Genomic DNA, 22,711 nt, shown 5'->3' with positions numbered 1-22,711 from the left:
TTTAAGCTATTAACGTTGGCTATATACACAATAGTTTAGAGGCGCCATTCTAATAGTATGATAAATTATGTTAATTTATTATACAGGTCAAAACAGGGACACTAGTATAGTTTAGACTTTGTTTAAACTATTATAATATCTCTTTAAACAATATGTAAATGAGGGATCGCTTTTTAAAAACTTTGATACGATCACTGCAAATTAGCTTAATATATATTCATTAATGTTTTCAAAAGCACGTACACTTAAATTGAGGGTAGATTTCGAAGCTATGTTCAAACATGCTCTCGTTAATGGACAAGACATAAATATTGCTCATTATTGCTCTATGTCACCCCCAATTCCATTTAACATTGTGATCTGTTTCAAATTTCCATAGTTTGAGTTGTTGAGTTATCTAGATTTGTATACAGCTGTGACCTACATTTGTATGACAGGTGTCGTCGTGACCTAGATTTGTCTGCTTCAACACTCAAGTCCCGTCTTATAAATGTAGGTCACAGTAACAACCGTCGTTGTGGTCTTGATTGACATGCCAGGTATCGCTGAGACCTTGTTTTGTAAGACAAATGTTGAGCATTGAAGCAGACAACAGTTGACGCAGACGACACTTATTCAATAGGGTCTATATTCAGCTTACACCTTTTCATACATTTCCGTACACACCTATCGACTTTTGGAATTTAGATTATTGTTTTATCATCATGTTGATTATCTTTGTGGTGTGAATATCCCTATTTTAAATATCATCAATAATGATAGATTATTATTAGGTACGTACTTTCATAAAATATGTCGAAAACGAAAAAACTGTTTGACGGATAATCAATTTTGAGGATAAAGACACTGGTATCAACGAGTGCAGGCCATACATTACTATCGAAACATTTCTTTGTGCTCCCTTCACTAAGTAAATTTCCCACAATTTGATTTATTGAGTTATATTTCACTATGTCTGTACTCATCGGCCAGGTGGCAGTATTATGGTGACATCATATATAATAGTGTTATTTATAACATCTGCAAAAGACTCTGTCTGTAACCTTTCTTTCAGCAGGTGTGAATAGATCCATCCGCCTCTCTCAGAGATTATAAATTTGAACATTTGAAGACAATATAAATGTTTTTTTTCTATAGAACCCTCAATTGGTAATATATAATGAAGTACTAGACAACACTCAAGGATTTTAAAGGACAAGTGCTCTGAGTAGATTCTCTCCACGTACATGTATACGTCAGGACAAATTCAAGTAAAACGATTCTCGGCCTGTGTCTATTAACACTGCACCCATGTACTTCTTTACCACATTCGGAGATATGCACCACTTGTAAGGGATATGTTAACATACATGTGATAAGAGTTTGACCGAGACCTTGCCAGTAGCTGTCTAGGGATCTGTCTTGAATGAAATCTGTTATTTGTCAATGTTTGTTTTACTCCCCCATGCTATATCATTGAACGGTTGTTCTCCAGGTTGTCATTTTTAAGATAATCTTGTCTTAGTCTTTGGGGGTTATTTAAAGATGAACTTAGCTATGTTTTTGTATTCATCTATTTCATGGAGCTATCACACAAAACTCAAAATGAATTCATGAAAATATACCGCGAAAGCTCTACTCAAGTTAATCCTAATAATTAAATCTCATCATGTGAAACTAGAAATTAATCGAGACTCTCGTTATCTATGAAATTTTAACGATGATTTATCAACCAATCAGCGACGACGTTATAAACGACGGCCTCATTTCATACGTTATTTAATACTAATGTAATTCTAAGCCAATGAAAATTCTGTAAGATGCAAAATCGAATTAAACTGACATACAAACATACACTAGTAAGACTTGTAATATACCTTAATAGTAATGTATCTGTCAGACTTACAGATATTTTCAGTGGTACTTGTACCCTATCCTCTTTAACTTTAATATTATTCGAAATGCTTAAGGTTGTGAGGAAATAAGAAGGGAAATAGAAAAAGGAAAGAAATCCCGTCCCACATTTCTTTTTTATGATTCATGCCTTATAGTAGGGTTTTCATTTACATGTTACAATAATATGTTGTTCGATAACAATCACCATGGGACCTGAAAGTTTAAAAAAAGTTAACGAGAATTGACAGATTCCCATTGGCCATTTGACCTGAATGACATTAACTACACTTGTACCAATCATCAATAGTGTTTACAGGTTTACTTTAGAATTAGCTTTCGATTTAAACCTATTCACTCGACAGTACCGACACAATTATATGGCCAGTCATTCCAAATTTTCAATTAACAAATCCCCTTCATTCATTCGAACGAGACCTGTCCCTATCCCCGCCTATAGACTTTTTGTAGTGTTACACAGACGGACTTGTGGTATAAAGGAACTTTAATTGTGTATAACGGTACGTGTACAGTTATTCACAGCGGGTTTAGGGACTAGGAGGTGTCCATTTCATACTTGAGTGAACTTCGTCAATCTTGACAGATAGCCTCCCTGTCAGTGTACTTGTAATTCAGTACGTTTTTAGTTACCTACAATTATCTGTGAAAGTTGAATCACGTTCACCTTTTCATTATGTTATGTATAAAATTGGTTTTGAAAATGTTAGCTTGACTCTTGATGTATGTATTGTATACATACATATCTGTTTAAGTTAACTCCCGTTCATTTTTTCAATGTTATATAAAAATCTGTTTTGAAAAAAGCCAGATTGACTCTACATATACATGTATGTTATTCGTACATATGGAACTTCCCATAAACATGAATACGTGGATTTATCCTAGTTGATATAGTATTCTTGCTATGATAATACTGCTAATGTTAGTGCAAGTTCAAAGCACAAGCTGTACACAGCTTAAGTACCAATTTTTGTGTTTTTCTTTGGTGAATGTAAAATTATATCATTGTCATTGAAACACATATTCTCAATGATTTATAAATACTAATTACGAATCTACAGAGAGCCATGCAAAAATATAGCTGTCCATTTAAATGAAAACAAAAATGTTTAACTACATGCATTTATTTTGCTTTGGCTATTACATAAAAAAAGAAATTATTTGTACATGATTGACATAGGGGAAAGTATTTGTTCAATAAGAAGTCTATTCAAAATTAGATTAAATATACTCCATACTTTTTCTAAAACTTTTTGAATGTGACAGGGCGTATCATTTATGTCAATTATAGTAACTGATATGTAGACTAAGTGCAGCTCTTCAATAGACTGCACTTGTGTTGTATATGTAATCAATGAGGTGCAGGTTTTCAGGTGTAAAAACCTCTAATAATATATGCAGACAATCTATATTTACATACCGTGTACAGGGTAAGGATTTATTAGCTTATGCACCTGGCGAGATACCAAGTTTCATCTAGCTATTACGTTTTATCAGTAATGTCTCACATTTAAATATATATCATTAATTGAACAAGGCTCAGAAGTCTCTCATTAAAACTAAAGTCAATATGTTGCGCAATTTGTGCTTTAATTTCCGTTCACGTTCTTATCTAATGCACCGAAGGCAAACGTTTGATATGCTCGGTAAACATTAATATTCTAAATGTACATAGAGTGTGGGGGTTTGAAATTTAACTTCAAGGATTTAATTAAGGAAAAGGATTTTTTTATAAAAGGTGTTTTAATCTCTTTGTAAAGTGACCCTGATGATTGAATATTATTACGGTATAGTACAGACACCATCATGTCTGTCTATTTAAGTGAAATGTATCGATACTGTATATTGGCATTTATTAGCGTGGCATTTAATTGCTATATTCATGGTCATGTTAATTTTCTCGGAACTCCAAGCACCTATCAATGAATGGAGCGCAGAAAAAGAAAGATAACTTATATGGCTTAAACTGACAATTGCGTGAATAAAAACAAATCAATATCAAAGAGAAAACAGCGATGATTTCTCCAAATATTAAACAACTATACAGACTTAAATTTCTACAAAACAAAAGTGCAAACTGAAGTCAAAACTTAGTTTTTCTCGTAATTCAAATAATGTGAAAAAATGATTTAATTTTGTTTCGAGAACCTTGGACCAAGCGCCGATTTCTTTCTCGAAACAAACGTGTAGACTTAAGTCAAAACTTTTGCTTCTGATGTTACTTATGGAAAAAGAAGTTGACTTACAAATCACTTGTTTCGAGATATCGGAACCAGTAATTGAATGTATGCGGATGTATTGTTTGATTTATTCTGTAATGGAGTATATGGTATTGTTGTCATATTAAGGTCGATGATTAACTTGTAAATGTCGGGTTTACAGATTTGTCAGTGTGTGATATTTATTTTATATGTATCATTTATGCCAACTAACCCATCTGTATATTTATTACATTTTTGTTCACAACAAGTTGTTTAACTCTTTGTTTTAGGAAGTGTTATCCTGACAGTGGTAAGATCAATGTTTATAAGTCAATGAATTAAATTCATCGTATCAAGATACATCGACAACGTTTTACTGCCTTAAAAAGTCTGCATTGCAGTCCAACATTTAATATCAAGTAGATTTTATGACATTACGTTACCTATCAACTTCTGTGTTATTCTAATGTAATGCGGCTTGTACATTTATATTGTCAATTTTGGCATTTTTTCGACTGTAAGGATAAAAACAGTAAACGTTGTCGATGTCGTTGTTACAATGCATTGATACAAGTTTAATGTGCATGTATTCTCGTAATGTTTAATGAGCTAGACGGTTATAATTGTGTGTGCTAGAAAAAGGACGTAACTTAGAAAGGGAGATGGTCATGTATGGATGTATTTAAGGCTGCTGATAATAATAATATGATTGTATAACAATGGTTTCAAATTTTAAGGTCCCATGGTCAGGTACTCGTACATAACTATTTACAACGTTTGCCAACACTACTGAAATGAATAATAGCTTAAATCATTTTTATATTGACACATAAGATGACTTTAACCTTCCTTCAAACACCGTAATGACCATACCATTAAAATAACCGCTTTCCATATCGCACGGGATTCCAGAATTGGAATTACATCAGTAATATTTCAACAATCAATATATTAATACTCAAAGATGTTCCACTGCTGACAAATGACATTTTTTCGCTATTTGAAACAGGAGCAGAAGATTTAATATTTTTCTTCATTTACAAAAGTTACTAACTCTACACCGTAACCATAACTGAAAAGTTTGAGCTTCTAGTTTAACTTCAAGTTAGAAATATAAAAAATAACTAACTTCATCCCGAAAAAAATCCGTAGCACTATATCCTATATGGAATGAAATAATGATTGCGCATACACCAAAGGTAAAATGGATAATATTATATTATTTTTTTGTGTTAATTAGACATATCTATACATGATTTAACACCAATTATTGTTCAAATGATGAATATCATTTATGCTCTGTCGGCGGTGGAACATCTTTAAGCCATAACAACATAACATACCAAGTCATTGAAGTACGACATTGCCACAATTCAATAATATGGCATAATATGGCCAATCGAGGTGTCCTGCTCGGTGTCTTGGGCAGTGTGCGACTGTAAGGTTACAGTACAAGATTAGAAATGAATTCCACTTTCACAAGGAGACAAAAAAAATTACCAGAGGCTCTCAAATCATACACACATTCTTGTCTTACAGATGCATACAACATACGATGGAAACTTTCCAACATGACCGTACCTACAATAGAACGTCAAAACAAATAAAAACAACCGCCAAATACAGCACATAAACAAAAAGAACAATTAGGCAACATGCTTTAAACCCACAATTCTAATTGTAATACATGCTTCAAACGAAATTGCATCAGATTTAATAATAATTTGGTGTACAATTGAATAATACCAAATCAGTAGATTTTATACTAGTAAGCATTTGTGATCAACAACCTGTTAAACTCTAATGGCATAGATGGTTGTGGGCGGAATTATAAGATGGTGTGTTAATCATTTAATATAAATGTTGATTTATGTTTATTTTGATATTGACAGATCTTTTTTAATGTATAATGTATTAAACCTTGATCAAAAGAGCATTAATATGGGCTTGGGAATATGTCGTCAGAATGTGATATTCGTTAGGTGGTTTGTAGATATTTATTTCAGGTGATTAAAGAACATTATTGCTTTGATATCACATTAAAATATTGAATTATTTTCCGGGTTCTATGAGGATTTAAACGTGAGTAAGCTTTTATTGTTAAAAATGACTCATCATCTATTTTAAAAAGAGAACTCAAGTTTTTTTTTTCATTTATAGAAAAATTAATTGTAGACATATCTATTGCTGTTAAGAGAAATACATTTCTGATTTCAAAAAGTTGTTGTTTATTAAGATCGAGTATTTATTAAAGTGTTTATACATCTATAACGATGCTATCTTAAGTACTTTTGGCCATTTAGTTTTTCGATAATTTCATTTCTAACTTTAGTCTTTAATTAGTGATTCAAATGTATATTTTAACTTTAACGTGAATTATGAGTTTATCTTTTCAAACCCTTTTCGGTCCAAGTTATTTTCTCTTAAATTGAAAACATAGTTCTAAAATAGATATATTACACAAAAGTAATCGTGTATATTTAGGCTTCAAATATCTTGTTTCATTGTTTGCTAAAAGGCAGAAGAAGAAGAATAGATAAATATATTGATTGATAAAAATTCAAAGTTAAAATATATCGCATGTTAATCAATGATTTGTTAATATAACTTTAAAGTTGAATTTGTAACTGAATAAGCAACATCGAACATTACATTTAGACCTATTCTTAAGCAAACATTGGACCGGGTGCCAAATAGATTTACCCTGAGAGGCTTTGTCCAAACCTCATGGCATATCAACGCGTGTCATTTGCAAATGCAAATACCGATAAACTGAAATAAATAAATATTTGCCAGTTCGATAGTGGCGGGGGAAAAGACGATAGCATACTGGAGTTTACATACAATGACATTACCCTAAGTATTTAATCAAAAGATCAATATTCCTGATACTTGTCCGGGGACGGCTGTAAACATATTTACAATTTCTTTTGATATTTCCTTCTTAGTACTGCGTAGGACATTTACTTGTGACGGACTTTATTTTATATCATCAGTAAGAAGAATTGTGAACGGTTTTTTTTCGTACTACATAATATGTAGTACTTAAATAGTAATACACAATATTACGTTTGATTAATCGACTGATCGATAGTTTGATATTACGTGACGTGGATGAAAACTGAAAGTTGCACCCTCGAAAACGCGCACATTAAAAGATCATAATCGATTCAATATGTTTTTAATGTTGCTTTTTGAAAGTAGACAATTCATTATATCTATGTCATGAATTGATTTCTTAGGAAACCATTGAAACCCACTAGATGATATCGAACATAAGTAAAGTGAACATATCGTTTGACGTTAGTCAAACCTTTAAATCTATATGGTAATTATTTTTGAAATAAATTATATTAGACTTCAGAAATTAAAAAAGGCATCGACTAAAATAGATAAGATGGTAATCTTTATCATTCAGTGGATTTAAAAATATTGCATCTGCTTTAAAACTAAGTATTTAATGACTAGACAAGTTGACAGCACGAGGCTTTATAGATGTCTGAAGATTATCATTCTGGAAAGACGTTAGAGGAAATTGTATATTTAAAAGGATTAAAGCCGTTATTGATTTCAATAGAATACTTGGGGTTCAATACACGGACAATCGATCGTGCTAACGTGACTGTATCATAACAGTCAATTTTAAAGAACCGACATGCAGAGCGACCGTAGTTACCGATCAAATTCATTATCACCCGGAGATTAAAATAATTTTATTGAAAAATGTAATAATTGATAGCATCAAGCGTTTGTGAGCTAAACTATAATTTAGATGCATAAGGAGATTTCATACTGGTTCTAAACTATCTAGATTAAGATTACCTTTCGATGTGTTGATATGTGTGTTTAAAATATATTCATAATTCTAAATTTAATTTACATGCCTTTTGTTTCTTCAAAAAGGTGTGATTAAAACTACGGATTCTTTAAACAATGCATCCAAAATGCTGATTTCTAATTATGGCAGAATCATGGATTTTAACGCGTAAACAATCTGGAAAATCAATCAATCCGCTTGAATAATTACAACCAGAATCGTTGTCATTGAAGCAGAAAACATGCTTTTGATCTTATATCACTATCTGGTATTTTAATCGATATTATTGCCATTGTTGTGCGCGTGTATGGGGTCAAAAGGTCACGATTTCGATAGTATATGATATATTTATATGATTAAGTTTATTGAATTGTGAAAACGGGTTTACGCTTGGAGGTTTGATGCGAGATAGACACATTGTGTATTTGGTGGTTTATAATGCCTATTAATACATATAAGTCCGTCCGATAAGTTTTAATTGTTTAATAGTATGGTCATTTGCATGCTAAGAATTATTATAATACTTATATATAGAGGGAAATATATATAGAGGGGAAGATAATTAAATTCTCATTGATTACATACATATATGTTTGTTGGATGCCAGTACCATGTAAATTAAATTCTACGTAAAACATCTTCTAAAGTTCTATAAATAATAATTGAATTCTGATGCAAAAATCAGAAGTATTTTTATGTGGTAATTAGAAATCACAGAATGATATTTTATAATATGTGGATTGCCGCATGTAATACAAAAAAAAATCGAACGTTCCTGCGTAATGGAGTTGTATACACTGACAATAACTTGTTGAATCCCGGTCACTTACGCCCCAATGATTACCTGTTTAAGTCGTGTGCCCTCTCTCACAATAATAGGATGATTGACAGGGTCATGCTATACTGAATGAGCTCAACAAATCTCTATACACATGGGCAATACCTAAACAATTACCGTGATATCAAATGCACAGATCATGATAATACAGTCATATTGATCAGGAGCACACTAGTCAATCTGTTCTAGGTCACGATACCGTTAGTAATACCAAGTTTGTACTTTTGGAAACAGACACTATCAAATATGTATCGGTTCCAGCCATGTGCCAGACCAAAAACTCCGTAATTACCAGGTTTAGTCCGCATAGGGAATTGGTGATAACAAAGGTCATCATTTCACGGACTAGCCAATTTGTCTCGGCGGTACTTTTCCAAGTTTACCAAGTTATTGTACTGTAGCTATTATTACTAGTTTCAAGTTTACAGTTGTCTTACTCAACATTCCCCTACAACAATAGTGATTGTCATTGGCGAATTGTTAAGATGTTTAAACTCATCACCTTCAGTCGTCCACCTTTGGGTTGCGAGTTCGAAACCCACGCGGATAAGTGACCAGTTACCGACCACGAAATCGTGGCTTTCTCACATACCCTAATATAAACCTGGTCTGGCATTGATTTAAATAACTCGCGAATAAGAGCTCAATCAAGGTACCTATCACGAACCCAGTCCAAATACATGCATATCTGCACACTAAACATAGGGAGATCATGCAAAGCTTTCATTTAATATGTTTAATGTGTACAAACTTGACCCGCAAGGAATGGGAATTGGGAAATGGCAAAGCTAGATGCGAAATATATCAATGCAGCCCCTCTGCCATATTGCTAAGGCGACATTACGTTGTACTATAGCAGTACAATATGCGTTATAGACATTGGAATATATGAAGAATCTGACACATTGAAATTGGCAGTAGCAGGAAAGAAAAGAATTGCCACCAAGAACTTTTCCGACCTGTATTAATCACTACTCCCAGGAGAGATTAGGTGATGTAAATACTCTAGAAGTTGGGTCAACTTACATGTAATTAGTCTTGCTGTCTGAAGTTGTATTGTTTGTCGGGATTTATTGATTGGTATTACAGGTATAGCACTCGGCTGATGTGTTAACCGACTAACATGACGGTATTTGTCGCTGCTTCGGTTGGTATGTTAATATTTCGTTGACTATATGACCAACATGGCCAAAACTCACTTTTGGATTCAAATTTTACAAACATAATTATTTTCACTTCATACCTGTTTGATTTCAGGATGAGCCAGTCTGAAGTGTTTAGACCATCAAACGGAGATCTAATTGCGCGTCCAGGGCCAGTCGGCGAAGGTTTCATGGCGTCCGTCGACAGTTTTAGGAAGCTAGGAAGCCGCCCATCTACCAATGGAGGCTACAGATTTGGTCAGCTTAGTCAGAACTCTTTCTTCACACGACACAACCCTCACCCCAACAGAGTGCGTCACATCAAAGGTAGGGCACTATTATTACATTCTTATTTTTGTTCCCAGGAAGTAGTGGCAGGTCGTTGTTTTTTCTCCTGGTACATTATCCTTCCTTTATCTGACCTTGATTGACCCTGGCTGTTAATGACACGTACAATGTAAGAAAAATATCATTTGGTCAAATCGTATGTCAGTATCGCAAACACTGATTTTTTACCTTAAAACTAAATTCATTTCAACTGCATATAATTCCGAAATTTTTCCTTTTTGGTGAATTTGATTTGGTCACATACATTTAAATGAAATTGTTTCATTTATATTATATTACAGATAAAATATTCTATCACTGAATGTCGACAAGTAGCATCATTATCATCCTATCATCATTTTCTTCAATTGCCGAAACTCGATTTTTTACTAATCTTATGACGATTTGAATTCGTCATTTTAAGATGCAAATCACGTTATTTAAAAGTAACGTAGTTGAAATTAAAAAAAAAATATTAACAGCCATTTTTCTTTTGCTCTGCTTAGTAACCTTCACTGGCCAACCCCCTATATAAAGCACGGGACACTTGACACACGTGTATCATTTTAAACATATCTTGTCTCAGATACACATGCCCCGATATTGCAAATAACAATGTCAAATTGAAAATAAACATTGCACTCACCTGACAATATTTCATTGAAGTAATAGATGAATGTGTTGTCAGCTATATCCCAACATATGTCCAATACGAACTAATAAAACACTTCAATAAACACTAAGTTTTACACGTACATGTTCAACGACACGTGTGTGTCCTTGATAGTTGTCGCTCGTTCGGGTCAGGTACGTAGTCACGTGTATATGGTCAGATGAGTGCGTCGGGTACGATGATATACGTGGAAATATGTGGACGGATTATTTTTGGATTTCTATTCACTTGCGTTGGAATTGTATTTTGAGAAACATCTAAATGACAACTTAGAGGAGTTGACGTGTTTTTTTGCTAAAAAAAGTCCCATATAGTTTTACAGGTGAGGGTTTTGTTTACCTATTTGTAGGTGATATAACCTGTTGACTGCTAGGTGTATAGGTACATGAATGAGCGCACGTGTGTCGATTCACGCGCTTTATATAGGGGTCGGTGAGTCGTCGGAATGTAAAACAAAAATGGCTGTCCTCAACCGGGGAATGTCTCATAAACGATTCTTGGAAAAACGAGTGTACTTATTTAAAAAAAAAATCATGTTAATAATTTTAACTTGCATTGTCAGCTTTAAGATGCAAATCACGTTATTTAAAAGTAACGTATAATTATTAATTTAGAACTCTAAAGGAAACCTTATTTAATGAAAGGAGTATATTTTACAAAAATCGTTGGAAAGATAAAGTGAATTTCATGTTCAATTTATTAAACTTTCATTGCTACAGTAAACTAGTTTACCTTGTCCACAACAAAACTCGGTATAAGTCATGTTTACGTTAGCCCGTTTTCATCTGTTACGGTAAAATCGTAGAGGGGTGGACTGGGTACGTGGGATGCGTACCTGTGTTTTGTGTTCGAACACAATAACAAATCGGTTATACATACCATCAAAAGATTATTTCGATTAGAATTTTAAGCATCACTTGTCGCAATGGATTTACTCCGGATTCCCAATTGTTGACTCTGCAGACCGTGTTTGGTTCTCTTTTTAGATGTTACTGGTGTTATGTAATAATCTAAGCCGTGTTTATTCCGGATATTATTGACCTGTGTATAACTGTGATCACCTGTTTTATGAATGGATCCTCCGTATATATGTATCGTTGCCGTAAAATACAACGTCAGACCTGTTTCTGACAAGTTTACATGTCGTCATAGCTACAGGGCATTACGCGCTATTGTTCGACGGATATTATTTTTAACAAAATAAAAATATAATTCGGTTGGAATGCTTAGTGTGTTTATCGTATTATCCGTTGTGTTTGTACATATGAGAGTCAGTGAAGCGTGAAGCTGGCCGTTTTCGGGACTTTTGTGTCACAACAGTTAGTGAAACGTAATTCGCCCATTTACATTATAAACAGGCCCAATATTTTTGTCCACGTCATATCGTAACAGTGTTATTATGTTTTATTATTACATGAATTGGTTTTATTTGTATGTAAAAGCAAAATCTTTTCGAGATTTCTTTTCAATGCAAAAAGTAAAGAAAAACATTTTATACAGTCATACTGCAATCTAATGGTTTTTTTTTTTTTTTTTCTTTAGTAGAAATTTTACTTAGCATTAAGCAAAACTTAGTTTCTTCAGCTTAATATGTACCTTAGACAAATACAGATCATCAACTAAAATTTGTTTTTAAAATTCCAATCACCGAAAATTGACCCTCCTGTTTAACCCCCCCCCCCCCCCCCCCCCCCCCCCCCCACCCCACCCCTACTTCGACCTGACCTTAATCATATGACATATCATGGTGTCCTAAACCCCGGGTATCTGTAAACAAAAAATAATGCTTATCGGTCATGGCCACCAGAGGACCCAAATTGACACTCCTCCTTTCTAAACTCAATACCTTTTACAGGACTCCTTGATGTACCAATCTGTGCCGTTAACGATAATGGCTACTTCTCTAGTCCTAAGTATTCCCTGCAATTCCCTCCAAATGCCTTCAACAACAACAAGATGAACAACCATGGCAAGGTTCCCGTCAACGCCATCAACGTCAACTCCCAGCTCCATCCCATTAACACAGTCACCGGCCTACAGTACTTCACTGGCCTACAGAGCTACCCATGGAGGGAGAAAGCAATCCCCAAAGTCGGCATGGGTGAGTATATCAGCTAGTTAAATCTGCAATAATTTAGATGATAACGCTTTTATAAGCTCTAACTGACATGTGTAGTTACAACATAAGAAATATTATTTTCTAAAACAAAACAAAAATATACTATTTCCCTTGAACGTTTAAATTTAAATGACAATTAACGTAACACGTATCAATCAGCCTCATTTTTAAAAACAAAATTTTGACGTTGATAGAATGTACTAAATTCGTCGTGTATTTGGTTTCTGTGAAACATTTGTCATCATTTCAAAAGTACGTTTTGAGAGTTTATTAATATAAGTTAATTAATATGCTCGCGACGCACACTTGTGTCTTATAAGAAACTCTTTAATTTAAGAAGATAAAGATGACGAATATGCTTGAATGTCCTTCAATTTCTTTATATTTGGTTTTTCACTGAATAGTGATCTAATTATTTAAAACTAGAAATTATTGAACTCTAGGCTTGATACTCCGACTAAAAAGTTCTAAATTCCAAATATCATAAAGAAGTATTTCTTGCTAGTAATAAATCAACTCCCCAATATATAAAACTGTAATTAAATCTAAGATAAGGTTTTAATTAAAGTCATTTAATTGTAATTTACTATTAAATAATTTAAACCAACAAGGTTTTATTTGATAAAAGTTCTTAAAGTTATCCATATCTGCTTTTTAATTAGCGAAAGGGACCCCACGAACTGACGCTCGAGGTACCGTCAGATCGATTGGGTCGCTTAGATATTCATACAGCTACAATCACCTGTTAAGGTGATTCAACCAAGGTCGGTATGGAAATCACGTGCTTTTAGTGCGCAGCCAATCACAACAAAGTAGTCCAGCTTGAAGATTTGAAAACACGTGACCATTTCACAGAATTTCGGAATGTGACCACAAAAATTAACGATTTGTTGTGAAATGTGTAGACTGACATCATAGAGAGATTTGTGAGTCGAAATGACGAATAATATATTTTACCATAGAAGTGCCTGAGAGTTATCTTTCTTACCACGACGTGAAATTAATACTTCCGCCTTAGCTAGCACGTGCCGAGTGTGAATTGTGTTCCTTGCGAAGATAATAAATCAAAATGACGGACTGCATTTAATTGATTACATCAATTTAGTTTAATTAACATGTCCATTAAAGTATAAATTAGAAATAGTTTCTCATTATCTAGCAGTATATTCTTGGTTTTTTTTTAAATTTTAACATGATAGGCCTTGTATAATTGATAATACCAAAATATATAGTTTTACTAAATGACAATAGAAATAAGCTCAATGGTTTATAAATATATGTATGTATGCTATTGTTTTGTTTGCAAATAAATAATGATTCATTGTTTTACTTATGTTTTGTATTGTTTTATATCCGAAGGCTTGTCAATGCTCAGCCCATGATACTTCATAATGAATTAATTGTTAAAAGTTATTGAATTGTAGCGGAATTGATCTGATTCACAAAACTTTTTTTAAACTCCTCAAGTATGTGCGAAGGCATGGAATTTATGTATTGCGATTGATCTGGCAATTTTTAGAACAAACTTATAAATATAGACGAATGTTACTGTTATGGGTTATTACCCCTTTGCAATCATAAAATTCATTTTACAATTCATTGAATGAATATGCTGACAATAACTAAAATATGATTTTATGCGTAAATATTTTTTCTAATTAAATTTTGAATCGAATGCGAAAAATCATAAATAACTCAAATAATACGTTAACCTTTTTGTGGGATTGTGTCACAGGGGATGATTGTTAACTAAAAATATTATCTCATATTACCTTTCTTTCTTCTTAGGTAAATTGTCATTTTTTAAATAGGTGAATTGACAACTTGTGCAATCATACATTACTTTTCTTTATTCGCTGGATTATCACATATTATAACTTCATAAATTTTCTGTTTCCACAGTTCCTGTGACAGAAGCCTGGAGGGATGAACTGCAGCAGTTGACCCGTATCCTGATGGGTGAAGAACAGCAACAGAAGCCGAAGGCTCCTGCAATTCCGAGGGAACCCGAACGACCAAGGACACTGTATTCAGCGGAAACTGGTCGGCTTATTCCCCCTCCTTCTCGTGCAATGTCACGTGGGGCGTCCCGGCGTGCATCCCGACAGGGTGCACGTGAACCTCTGTTACGTCACATAGCAGCGGAACCAGATATGGAAAGCATGGTAGGAATATGGTTAATACAATTAGAAATAATTATCGCCTTTGAAAATATTAAAAACTAATAAAAAGTTATTTTGCAAATAAATTTTGAGCCATAGAAAAATAATGTTAGACCACATAAAGCCGTAATATACACATATCGATCATCATTGATTTAGGATAAATTATGTACAAAATAGAAAACAATTTCTATACATCTAAATTACTCAATTGCAATATTGCTAACTTACACTCAAGTATACTAACACGGGTTACTAGATGCTATAAAAGAAAAAAAACTATCTTATTTTCCCTTTCCCTAGGTATTGTCCATGCTTTGTCAGATCCTTCAGACAGAGGATATCAACGCTGTTCAGGCCTGGCTGTGTTCAGCTGGAGAGCGAGGTACTGTTGAATGATCTACTTTTGTGTTGCTATAATTTCCCTGAGCGATTGAAATTAGAAATTAATCACCACGATAAAAGTTTAACTCATGGTACACTATAAAACCGTACAGATGTAAATCGCAATTGCTTTATTTTCAAATCACAGTAAAAAAAACTTGATGCGTGAGAACGCGAAATTCAGCCGCATTAGATAATGATAAAATGATCAATCTCTCATCATCAGTCCAAATCATACAACAGATTGTAGCACCTAGGTTAATGTTTGCGGAATGATGTTGGTATTTTCTTATTAATAAGTAAACAATACCTATACATTATAAATACAACTTTATTATCAGTTGGATAATATAATAACTTTTGTTTCAAACCTGTTTTATTCACTCTTTTATTCAAGAGATACAATGTTTTTGTAAAAGAAAGATTCGTAGACTACGCTTCAAGTTTATATGTTGTAAAAATAATGAGTGTTATTTTCAAATAATTTCGTGTTTCCAGAGAAGACAATGGTGATGGATATGATTAAGGCGGCCATGGGTAACCGTGAAACGTATTACAAACACGATTACAACCCAGAGTTCGCTGATGAACAGAGGACAGTCCTGCCCCCTATCGGTGACAGTCAGAGACAAACTATGCCAGGTGACATGGAGAAAACAATAGATAGGTATGTAACAATAGGATATCTGAAGGGTATTGTATTCTTTGAGAGTGGAGGCAAAGCAATGGTTCCGGCTTGCAGTAGACCTCGATTAATAAATATTCGAAATTATTTGTATTTTTACATTTAAATCAGAAGTAATTATATAACACATGTGTGTACATGCTGAAATGAAACTATGATATGAGGTGTATAGCGACAATGATGTGCTAAATATAAAAACATACCTGACTAAACATTGCAATTGTAACTAATATTACGCATTAAAATCAACCGTTGCATATGGGATCGAGCCGTGACCGTGAACTATGATGGAGGTATGGGGAAAAGGTGCTATCTCAAAAACTGCATTTGTTATTATTTTCTTCGAATCAGATCGCTTATATAACGTAATTGTTTATCGTGAACGTAGCATAGCACCCATATGACTAATTTATCATTAGGCATGAGTCTTCCTAAGAAGATGATAGATTCTCATCTCTATCCACTGGTGGATTTCTTTCTCTTTCCTTTGACACGATTCTGTAACAATTTTTCGCATATTCAGCTCAATTTTACATCAGCTTAATTGATATTATGAAAAATTTTGTTTACATATCTGTAAGAATGGCAGATACTTAGTTATCCCTTATTTATGAGTGTCATTTGTGTCACGTTAATGTCATCACTGACATGTACCTTTATTTTTATTGCAGGCTAATTCTGGAAGATCATGGAGTCCCGGGAGAGCCCCAGATGGAATCCCTGGTCCCTAAGGCCCAGACTAAACCCGTTATTTCTGACCAGGAAGGTAAGTGCAATGTCACACGCTGTGAATAGTTACATACTAAAACTGGTCATTTTTAGCTAATTCTGAATAATATCTTTGTAGATTATGGAGGCAAAATAGTGTTTCAGTACCTAGAATGTCTTCTCAACTAACATTTCGTCCAATAATGTATCTCAGGTTGAAACTACAAAATATATTTTCTCCAAATGTGAATGTATGTTAACATAACCAATATATAGTTCAACCTTTGACATTTGCCCGCTAAATGTTTGTTCTTTTTATATTTTTAAACAATATCGATATATTGAATAAAACAGAATGCATCAACCCAAAAGTATTTTACCAAAAACATTTTTTTTAAATCAGTCTTTATTCTTGAATTTATTGTGCATTCTGCTCCCTATCTACCCGAGTTTACATACTGACGATTTGTTAGCTGTAGGCATATTGGGTTACTGAACGTTAGATTAGAAAAAGGAGTGAATGATTGTGCAAGAGGATTTTTTTAATTACGCATTATACAGGTAGCAAATGCATGTACATGTGTATGTGTTTTGAGAATTGAATCTCTAATATTATAATAGTTGTATTTTCTGCCTGTTGTTTTACAAGTACGAGAAATTAAAGCCTTATCATTCAACTAATAAATTTATAAAACTTGCTAAATTTGAATTCAGTGTATAAATATAACATGGCATTTGGAAGATCCCACATGGTTTTTTCACAATAAAGAGAGAAAATGGGTATGGGCTCAAGTGACGAAAACGTTGTTATTTTTTTCTGTTTTCTTTTTAAATAGTCCTTCATAAGTTCTTTATTTTGCATTGGCTTTACATTATCTTATATATTTCTTTGTAATTCATCATATCGAAAGCATACCGTATTTTGTGCTTTTGATAGCTTTCATGAAAACAACTATAAAAATTAAAACAAAATTCTGAAAATGCATTTGATTTTTTGAGATAAAAATATTCATGGTCTTTCCAGAGTTTGAGTTTATGCCCGATGTGCTAGGGTTCCAGGAGGTAGGAGGTACAAGTATACACTGATTTGGCTGCTTTTATGTGTCGCTTATTGTGCCTTCACAAAGTCATGAACGTCAAAACAAGCAGCGGCCATATTTGTTACATTGACTTCATAACACACGACAATTATTTCATGAACTGCCGAAACGTAGGCATTGAAAGTATGTAGATAAACATGCATCTGAAAAGAACCTTCTGCTCTTGCAAGTTACAGAGTTACCTGCTCTTGTGGGTAGGTACTAGTTGTTACGTTATTTCATGAGCGGAACGTCATATTATATAAAGAAAATGAAGTATTTTCCCTCACAAAGCGATTACTTTGCAGTCGATATCTACCTACAATGGATGTAATTATGTAATATAAAAAAAACATAATTCCATATACAAATACACATTCACTAAAACACTTGTATAAGTTATATAAAATACCACGTGCCTTGTTCACTTCCACCGTCTGTACTGTAATACAATATATGTGTTAACGGGAGTCATAGGACTTTACACCTGTTTTGATTTTTTTGCATTTATTTGCTGGACAATTGTGTTGCTTATTGAAAAAAACCAACATACTCTTAACGAAAGCGTTTAGGTTAGATTTAAAGTGAAGATTTGATTTTTGGTGGCGGTACAAGATATAACCCAATATTTTAGACATGTGTATTAATTTATTATTGAACTCTCGAGTAGAGATGAATAGTGATTCTTCGATCCAAAATGTTGAGAAATCTTCCCTTTGAAAACAAATTGCCCGACATTTTTGTTGTTTGCTACTATCAAGTTGAGATATTTAGAGCTAACATCGTAAGCTACTTAAATATTACTTATAAATCTTTATCATCATTGCTTATTTCTTCGCTCATTTATTAATGATTTTAGAAGAAAGTCATTATATCCATGAACTAATTTCATTAGTTATTTATTTGAACATATAGGAGTTTTGGACAACTCATGTCGTATTTTTATCTTTCACATAAGAAGACCATGTTAAAGTAACTTTCATTCCTAAATCTGAAAAGCAAAACATTAAATTATAATTTTTTTCAAGTTTCTGCATATCATACTCAATCACAGACTTTCTGTTGTGGTCAATATGGTGTTATATGACCCTAGTATAATAAAATAATACCAAATTATTTTAGATTCTACCATTTTTTGTTATATTACAGTTTGAAAAAAAAAATTACAATGATATCGTTTGATATGAATAACCATGGCCTTAGCACCTTATGGTACTCTTCGATTAGGCAAAATAAGTTCACAAGGATAATATTCGCCTGTTTGTAAAATCACAATATCAATTCCATCTCGGTGTTTCAAAATTAGAAACATCGGGTCGATAAGCTAAATATTAACCACTACGTGACAATAAAAATTATAGCATATCTTTAATCTTTTGGACTATTTTGGATATATGGGGCGAACTGGTCGCTACGAATGTCATATATATGGGGCGAACTTAATGTCATACTGTGTTTTAAGACATTCTCAAGACGTTATAAATGTTATATATTATATTATTATCGGTCCTTAATAAACTATTTGACCGTTCCAGATCTCACAACCAATATCCGCCCACCTGTAAGCGAAGCTTTCAAGAAACAATTCACACGCCCGCCAACCAACGCCGGAAGACGAACCCCAAGCAAAACCGAGGCACCACCTGCACCAGCCACTTCCTTCCGGTTTACGACATCGGCACAAGGCAAAAGGGAGAACGCAGCAGGCGCAGCGGAACAATCAAAACCGGAAGCTCCAGCGGAACAACAGCGAGGGGAGGTGACGAGCCCCAATACATTTTAATGTAAAAAAGGAACTAGAGACAATCTAACTATTTAATAAAATTAAAACGAAATATAAAAGAAATGTGAAATTCAAAAGAAGAATGTACACTTTGTCACGACATAAGTTTTGCTTATTTGTACATTACAATTCGTTCTCACGGCATCAGAACTCAATTTTATTAGTGCACCAAAGAATTATGAATTGTTGTATTTCACTTGGTGATTTAAGGGCCGAAATGGACGATTTTTTAAGTAAATCAATCGTTGCCTATAATTAATTAGCCATACCAATTATAAATAATCGTTATTTGTATTCATCAGACGAAATAACGATATTGAATATGTTTTTTAAGATCTGAAATATTGTTTTTCATTGATGTTGTAGTATTTCTCAATCTTTCGAAATGTGACACGAATAGTTTCGAAATGTGACACATAAATAAAGAGTTGTGGCTACAATGTGTGAAACATACCGTTCGACACCATATACTGTTAATGTACTTCTTTTGGTGAAATAATATTTAGCGTACGATGCCTAGCATGCAAATTGCTAAAATAAATTGACCGCTAAATTGTGTCCGTTAACAGTAAGTATTGAAGGTGCGTAAACTGACATTTGAAACGATTAATCAATAATTTTACAGCTGAGAGATAATAACCAATTCCAAATAACATAATTTTGAAAATGCACGTGCTTATAAACCAATTGACACAAATTCATAGATGTTTCTATTTAATTCTGTTTATATCGTTTTTTTGTATCTCTTCATTATATCTTTGTGATCAAAACTTATTTAATATCATTTATAACACAACTTATCATGTTTTTTTACTTCTATTAATTGTTATATGTGTGTGACGACCATATGTAAGAAAACATACTCGCTATGTAAGGGAGATAACCCGTCCAAGTTAAGATAGGTTACCCAATAAACGCCGTCCAAGAAATCTGTGATATATTTTGTATATAATATATATATATATTAATATTTAAACACTATAATAAGTTATCGCTCTTACAACAGTATTACGTAGTTAAGTCTAGGTTTTGTGTTGTTGTTGTTATTATTGTATATAGGTAACATGTATATAAACATCCGAAGAAACAAGAGTCTGTGTGAATGAGAATGCTCAAGGGAAATGTCTTTAAATTTAATACTTGCTCAACTGTTATATACCCGTGACATTAAACGCTGCAGTGTTGTATCATCACAAACGTCTTGTCTTTTTTATCTATTGACACGAAGAATGTTGATTAAAGGCCCACTACCTTTCCCAAACAAAACTTAAAAGTTTCTTAAAACAATGATAAACCTAAGAGAATTTATATCGATGACTTTTGATTAGGAAACAACACCACAAAATGCAAGCTTATCTATTTAATCTCTTAACAGTAAAAACTTATTTTGTTTCGCTGATTTGTTATCTCACATAGTTAAAGTCAACTAACGTGCCGTAATTAAAGCAACGTCGGGTAGCATAAGACAACCCGCATGATAAAATTAATATTTAATCTATTTTAATTAAATTGCAGAAGTTGATAATAAGTGTAGTATTAACGGTAAGCTCAAACCTTTTGCGATAGGAAAATATCAGTACCGTTTTATATGCTCATTTCGAAAATTCAAAGACGTTTTGGAATGGTAGTGGGCCTTTAAGATAACCGAACATGGGTTCTGTTAAGAGAAAATAGGAACATCATCCCTCGTGTAAGATTATGTATTTTTACACTAGTGTTGACCAGCTAAAAACTTACAATTAGGTTCAGCTATCCCTGTCCTCCTGACAGACCCATGTTTGATTATCTTTCTCTCATAATTTAACTGGAGATATGAAATTTTGGTTGGATAGAAGCATTTTAATCGCGACATCATCACGGCCCTATTATATTACTCATTATATACTTAACATGCTGTTATTGTTATACATCATTCTATAAAGCCATTATATCAAAAGTTACCTCTGAGGGGACCAAGATAACATTAAGGACAGTTCGAATGGAAGAGAATAATAGAAATGTAGCAATCAAATACGATCAATATTTATGAACTGAGTTGGAAGGTTAAGGTTTTCTCGAAAGGGAAATAGATATCAGTTACAGACGAACGCATCAGATAACAGTACACAATCGATGACTTATCTTTATAGTTTTCTTTCTTTGTTTTTGTTTGCAAAGAATGATGTTATTGTTTAGTAATAACCTATTAGAGTCGAAGAAGTAATATCAACAGGATTTTTCAGATGACACGGGATCCTATCAAACGTATGTCTGCAGAATACGAATTATTTCAAATGGTGAATACGGGACAAAATTAATTCCAAACGTGTAGACAAAAATTTTGTTAAATTTTCGAGGCGATTACATAATATGATATGAAGAGTAATACGGGACAATGAAAGAAGACAAATAGTATACGTATTACTGTTCGTATCATATTATGTAATCGTGTTTGTTTTGTTTTTCTTGATCAAGGAGCAGATCGCCTCAAAAATTTGACAAAATTGTTTTGTCCACACGGTTGGAATTACTTCTTTGTCCCCGTAATAACTTATTGGGTAGATATTGTAGCCTATTGTGTAAGTAAAGAATTATTTGGTCTGACAATGATGTCACACTTGCCACCGAGGATACCAGTCATTATTTCATATTCCCATTGCATAAATTGATCACTCAGAGCTTCTATTTCACTATTACCGACACAACATGGATATACCACAGCCTTCTAAAACATACAGACAATCACAAACCCAACACACAAGGGAGGCCATTTTGAAACTTCCTGAGATGCCAATATGTAAAGCTGACACAACAAAACCACAAACAATCCCTGACGTGACGGAGCTCGGGATAAAACAGAAAAGATTGGAAATTATCATCTTAAAGGTAAAATAGAAAAGTGAATATCACTTACTCTCATG

General features: G+C 33.3%; 1 protein-coding gene across 3 annotated transcripts in view; it reads left to right on the top strand.

The window, feature by feature from the left end:
• Positions 1-21,008, top strand: part of LOC138323971 (protein TBATA-like) — a 34,595-nt gene extending 13,587 nt beyond the window's left edge. Inside the window, exons 2-10 of one of the 3 annotated variants that reach the window (XM_069268936.1) lie at positions 4,385-4,404; positions 10,007-10,218; positions 12,747-12,992; positions 14,913-15,175; positions 15,476-15,557; positions 16,055-16,223; positions 16,913-17,007; positions 17,974-18,018; positions 19,564-21,008. In XM_069268936.1, coding sequence (XP_069125037.1) covers positions 10,008-10,218; positions 12,747-12,992; positions 14,913-15,175; positions 15,476-15,557; positions 16,055-16,223; positions 16,913-17,007; positions 17,974-18,018; positions 19,564-19,811 — 1,359 coding nt within the window. In that variant the 5' untranslated portion in view covers positions 4,385-4,404; position 10,007 and the 3' untranslated portion in view covers positions 19,812-21,008. The remainder of the gene's footprint in view (positions 1-4,384; positions 4,405-10,006; positions 10,219-12,746; positions 12,993-14,912; positions 15,176-15,475; positions 15,558-16,054; positions 16,224-16,912; positions 17,008-17,973; positions 18,019-19,563) is intronic. The other 2 variants (XM_069268935.1, XM_069268937.1) reach the window with 2 other exon arrangements.
• Positions 21,009-22,711: the final 1,703 nt, after the last annotated feature.

This window comes from Argopecten irradians, chromosome 5 (assembly GCF_041381155.1).
Source record: "Argopecten irradians isolate NY chromosome 5, Ai_NY, whole genome shotgun sequence".
Classification (NCBI taxonomy): Eukaryota; Metazoa; Mollusca; class Bivalvia; order Pectinida; family Pectinidae; genus Argopecten; species Argopecten irradians.
This window is presented reverse-complemented; position numbering and strand designations above follow the sequence as displayed.